This window comes from Camarhynchus parvulus, chromosome 1, assembly GCF_901933205.1.
Source record: "Camarhynchus parvulus chromosome 1, STF_HiC, whole genome shotgun sequence".
Lineage (NCBI taxonomy): Eukaryota > Metazoa > Chordata > Aves > Passeriformes > Thraupidae > Camarhynchus > Camarhynchus parvulus.
This window is the reverse complement of record NC_044571.1, coordinates 64,757,586-64,763,585: the sequence shown is the minus strand read 5'-3', so window position 1 is coordinate 64,763,585 and position 6,000 is coordinate 64,757,586. Positions and strand designations below refer to the sequence as shown.

At 37.2% G+C, this 6,000-nt stretch overlaps 1 protein-coding gene across 1 annotated transcript in view; it reads left to right on the top strand.

The window, feature by feature from the left end:
- Positions 1–616: 616 nt before the first annotated feature.
- The window catches only part of LOC115904889 (complement C4-like), a 41,088-nt gene continuing 35,704 nt past the window's right edge, over positions 617–6,000 (top strand). The window contains exons 1-6 of the mRNA XM_030950730.1: positions 617–681; positions 2,145–2,337; positions 3,344–3,524; positions 4,177–4,247; positions 4,560–4,645; positions 5,330–5,412. Coding sequence (XP_030806590.1) covers positions 617–681; positions 2,145–2,337; positions 3,344–3,524; positions 4,177–4,247; positions 4,560–4,645; positions 5,330–5,412 — 679 coding nt within the window. The remainder of the gene's footprint in view (positions 682–2,144; positions 2,338–3,343; positions 3,525–4,176; positions 4,248–4,559; positions 4,646–5,329; positions 5,413–6,000) is intronic.

The window sequence follows — 6,000 nt, the reverse complement described above, 5'->3', positions numbered from 1 at the left end:
AGAAAATTGGGCTGAGTGGCTCAGACAGAGGCATCAATTTCATTTCCAATGAAGTAAAGGCAGATGAATTCCTCCAAGCACCACAGAATGAGACTGAGTTGTACAGATTTCCAGCACAGTTCCTTTGGTGCTGTCTAAACAGAAGGAACTTTCTCTCACCTTTGCTGGACCACAGAGATGCCTGTGGTTAAATAAAGGCTTAGAGAAGGAACCTGTCACCTGCATTTGTCCCCATTTGGAAATACTCTACAGCCAGTCTTCAAGCCACAGTGTCTTGTTTGATTTTGGGATGCCTTTGCAGTATTTGTGAAAACTTCTCTCTGCACTCAACTTTTAGTTGCTATCATGTAAAAACACTGAAGCTGGGAAGGGAATGCATAAACAAAAAAGTATAAAACTGTGGCTTAGTCCAGAATGTTTCTCCCTAGGTATTACTGTGTGCACCACCAGCATGTCCATCACTATTGCTTGCACAGTTTTGCAAGTTATTAATAAATAACCAGGATAGGCAACATCATTTGCTGCAATGTGCTGTCAGCCCATTTCCTGCAGCCAGCACCTGGATTGATGGTGGCTCTTTGGTGCTTCTGTTTTGCAGATGTTGTAGAGTTTTCCAATGGAAAGGCTGGTATTGTTGGTGAGCTTTTGTTTGCTGCTGTCCAATACACAACAAGCACCATCGTAAGTATATTTTATTACAAATTCTTCCATCCTAACAAATCCCTTGAATGTGAAGGTAGGAAATAGTCTCTCTCCCAATGGAGAATCAAAAAAAGCCAGGTTTTTGGACCACTGAAAATTTGTGTAACCTTAAAAAGGTAAGAAGTAAAAGGCTTAAAACTATCCTTTGAAGGAAGAAATATTCTCCTAGGAACCAATAATTAAAAATGTACAGCTTGTTCACTCTCTTGTTGCCATTCGCTCATTTATCGTTCATGACATTTATGGGATTGAAAAATCTTGGGGAAAAAAAACCCTCTGTAATTGATTTCTACATTGCAGGAAGCAAAGGTTTAACTTCTGGGAGACCTTTAGTATTCTATATTTATCCTCTATTTCAGTGGAGATTTACATATAAGCCAGGCCTTGTGCCACCTTTTGCTAGAGCCAACAGATTCTGAGTGAATGAAATTAAATACCAGCTTTATTCCCTGATTTCTATACCTCACCTTTCATTTTATGCATTTGAGAAAGAAGAGGGGGTTTTTTTGAAAAATAAAAAAGGTAGTTCAGCCAACCCATTCTGATAATAGAAAATCATTCACCTTTCATTTTAGAAATGTTCTGCAGAATAATAGTTTTCCAAAAGCACCTGTCTTGAGCTCAGAACTGTTCTTTGTCTATGTGACATCATGGGTGAAGAGACAGAACTTGGCTCTTCACCTAGTTCTCTGATTTTTGTAAAATTGTTTTGTGCAAAACAGACTTGAAAAAATGAGAGCAAGGATAATGATCTACGTTTTAAAGACCATGAAATCAATTACTAAGAAGGACCAGAGTAGGTCAAGAATGAAGGAAAATAATAAAGAGGAAAAAAAATCCCAACCAATTTAGCCTCCAACTCAGCCCTTCCCAGGGATGTGGTCTTACCTTCTGTGATCTCATTTCCAACATTTTACAGTGATATTGCAAGGAAGATCAGCTACTTGTAACCCCATACATGTGGTTATATAGGGAATCTATTCCTCCTGACACATTAAAGCATAAGCTGGCATAATGTGGATGCTAGTACATGAAGATACATAACTTTGTAGCATTAATTGTGTATTTATTAATATGTATTCAAGCTTTTTCAATGCATGGCCTTGTTCTGTTTCAGAAATTTGAGTTTATAGAGCTTTCTCTGAGTTGCACCAGGTTATAAATTGCATTGGTAGTCCCTGGGACATATTGCAGGCTTTTTCTCGTCTATGTATAGTGATTGATGTTTTACAGGACTTAAATGGGAAAGTCCAGAATTTGGAGATCAGTCAGAGAAAATTATTTTCTTTTAACCTCTACTCTGACTAACAAGGGCAATGGATTAGGCGATCTCCACAAGTCCCTCGCTCTGCTATTTTGTGAGAGCCTGTTTTATCTTTAAAATTCATATTGTTTGGGCATTCATTGAACATTCTGGACAATCTGTTTATCTGTTGTTTTAGATTTCTTATTACTGCCCCAAATGTGGTGCGTTTGGGCACATATGAGACGATAACAGTTCAAGTCCACGGGGCACAGAGCCCTGTGCAAGTTACTGCATTCTTCAAAGATGAGACAAAAAATCAGCTCATATCAGAGAGGATCTACTTTAACCTTAACCAAAATAATGGCTACCAAGAGATGAAAAAAATAATGGTGAGTCTGACATCACAGTGATTTAATTTTTTTTATTTGGTGATAAAAGCACATAATCTCTACTTGGAATAGGCTGGAACCAAGACAACACTGATCCCAAGAGGCACTGACAAAACCAGTTCTGGTGGCAGCAGCACTCTATTCACCTAACCAGCTAATAAAACAATGCCTAATGTAATTTCAGCGGTGATTGTGAATATTCTTTTGTGCCTATATAACAAGCTCAAGATTTTTTCACACGGTGATAAATGAAATTTGATTTAAACATATTTAATTATTTTATCACTGTTGGGTTTTTTGCCTCACTTAAACTATGCATTCAGGCCTTTGGGTTACTACTGGCCACTTTACAATACAGGAGAAACCTTTAAAAATGTGTAGTCTCTCAGACCAAAGTCTGTGTTCTTCCTGCAGATTTTTAAGTTGATTAATTCTTTATGTTGCATCATTTGGTCCTGGCACTCTTTGAAGCCTGTCAGGATTTATTTCAGTAGCACTAGTTTGGGCTATTTGGTTGGGAAAAAAGCACACAGCAATATTCAATTTAGCTCTGGTTGGTTACTCCCAAAGATAACAGCAGAGTTTTCAAATCAGGTTCCTGTCAAGTGTGATGTTTAAAAGCAACACATTAAACTGCATGAAGTAAAGCAGCAATCTCATAACCAAGATTTTAGCACAAATAGCGATTACAGGATACGTGGTAAATGAAAATCAACAGGCATATAGACTGAATTCTCCCACCTGGAGTTGTTGACACTGGGCAGAAGAAAGTGTATTTCTGTGGTGGAAAATGGATGATTAGAGAGTATTTCTACTTGAAAAGAAATATTCACCTAGTAAGAAAGATATAACACCCAGTAAGAAAGATATAATTGCAAATCTTATGTTGAATGGTGCTAATAAGATTATTTAAGCACTTCAGCTGTTGTGGGGCATCAGCTACGTGGTCCCAAAGTTACCAGGCTCATCTCTGACTCTGTGGGGTTTTCCCTTTTATTCTCTTCAGGTCAAGCCAGGGAGTCTGCAGCAGAGCCTGTTCAAGAAGAGCAATCTGCCATATGTTCTACTGGTCACTGAAAGCAAGGAGCTCCCCATGACTGCCAAGAGCACTCGCATCCTCCTGTCCTCCAAGAAAGGCTACATTTTTATCCAGACAGATAAGCCCATATACACACCAAGTTCCCAAGGTAGAAATACAAATGCTTCTCTTCAGGTGTTGAATATGGATGTTACAAGGGCAGGATTAGAAAAAGTAACAATGAGATGGTTGTTCTGGCAGCCAGGGCTTCTGCAGGGTCTGCTCTGCACATTGCAGCAACCCTGTGGAAATGCCTCCAGAGACAGTCACTTTTAAGGCAGACAGACAAAATTGCTCCTTTTTGTTCAAAAAGGTTAATGATAATTTTCCATTGGAAAAGAAAATCACGAGAAACTGCCAAAAACTGAACTCCTACTGCTTCTGCTTGTAACACCAGCAATAAGTTACCTTTGCTCTTTGTGACCCCTACTGCTTTGTTACTTACCAATTTAATTAATTAACAAAAGAGGGAAGTAAAAAAAGGGTTTGAGTTTGGTTTGAGGTCTCAACTGCAGAAGGAATACAAAAGCAAGTGAAGTTCCCTGATTAATTTTCAGAATTTTCTTCAAAAATTTTTCCAGTCATGTAACATGCAAAGGCTACAGAAGAATGCAATTGTTTCTTAAAATTTCTCAGATTTCTTTTCACTAAAAGAAAGTGTTTTATTTTAAATTCAGTAACTAAGTTTACAGATTGCAATGGTATGTATATAGAAAGGCTAGAAAGAAATGTGTGAACTTATTTATTCTTCTGTTAAACAGTCAGATACAGGATCTTCATTCTGGACAATGCTATGAGGCCAACAGATGACACGGTTACAGTTGCTGTGCTAGTAAGTATGCAAAAACACTTTTGATGAGTGCTTCTTCAGCACAGGAGCTATGGAAAACATGTACAAAACATCCAGGAGCACAACAGTAGCTGGGACTACTCTCCAGAAATCTGTATTTGCACCTAGTGAGATATTTGTAGTTATTTTTGGCCCATATCAGAAACATGGAGATACGTGACATGTGAATAATACAGTAGGAAAGTAAGCAAAGCATTTTGTCTTCCACAGCACTAGGATATGACCTTGAGCTTTTGGATGTAAATGTTTGACACCTGGTGCATAATTTCATGTTTGCTTCTTCTGTCTCAACAGAATTCCAAGGGAATGGTGGTTAAAAAGTCAGACCGGAAAATAAACGCGGTGTTTGGTGAACACTTTGCTATACCTGACATTGCTGAGTATGTTACTGCTGTGCCTGCTGCATCAAAACCTGGAGATTAAGATTTTTAACTGCTGAATTTCTTGAATTACCTTTCAAAATTGGCTTTCTTGCACCATGGGGCACATATGGAGCCTATGATCAGTATCTTTTCACCTTTAAGCACCTCATCTTGGAGAGAGGAGTCCAGAATTTACTGTTAATATGCTGCAATTAGCAACATGTATCCTGGTAAAGAACAATTAAGCCGCTCAAATATCTGCTCAAACATATGGCTGCATTCAAGGGAGCACTTCTAAAAGTGCTAGTCTGTGAAGTGTCACTTATTATATCTGATTTCAAACAGTCAAGCTTTTAATTAATATTCAAGGTCTTCTGGCATGCTAAGTTGATTTTGATATCTCAGTGAAGATAAGCTATAGGAAATATTTGATGAGTTCTCTGTTTCTGCAGACTTTTCAAAGGCAGTGGTTTGCAAATATGTTATCTTGCACTTCCTCATACTTGTTTTGAGTGTTTCCTAAGACATTTGGAAATATGTTGCTGGGTCCTCCCAGTAAAAGGAAAACCATTAATTAATTAATTAGTTAAGGATGAGATCAAAGCAAGGAAAATATTATAATTCAGTGATAATTTATGCATTTGCATCATAAAATATCTGAGGAATTGTAATTAACTATTTTCTGCTGAATCTGGACTTTAGGCCTGGAACTTGGAAAATCAAAGCCTGGTTTCATCAACATGAAATGTCTAATGTTTCCACTGAATTTGAAGTTAAAAGATACGGTGAGATATTATATGATTTGCATTACAAATATAAGGAGTTATCACAATGTGTTAAAAATACACTGCAGTGGTAAATCTGGCTGTAGTTAGGCACTAAGGACAACTTTCATGGTGTTTCAGTGTATCATTACTATCTCTGATTCACAGAAGTAAAGCTCTGGGTTTGTGTGGCTTCCACTTATATTTAAAAAAAGAAACACCTCTGTTTTTATACAGATTTAGTAACTTTTTAAACATTTTGTCACAAAACATTGGATGGGCTCTCCTACCACAGGAAAAAAATGAGATTAGCTCCATTTTAAAGTCATTTCAATTCTGGCTAAAGTTTGCAGTGAAGACTGGGATGGAAAAAAGAGAAAAAAAAAAAACCCTCCCCATTTTGTCTCAGTGAAATTCAATCTGGAAGTTTATTAGAGTTATTCCTATCCTCAAAGAATCTTTTTTATGGAAAATAAGGGCCCTTTGGATAAAGCAAAAATGTAACAATTTGGGATAAGAAGTGGTTTGATTTATTTACACTGAAATTATACCTCCTTGTAAAATTAATGTGGGTTTGTTGTTTCATTATTTTGGGTTTTATTCCTTTAA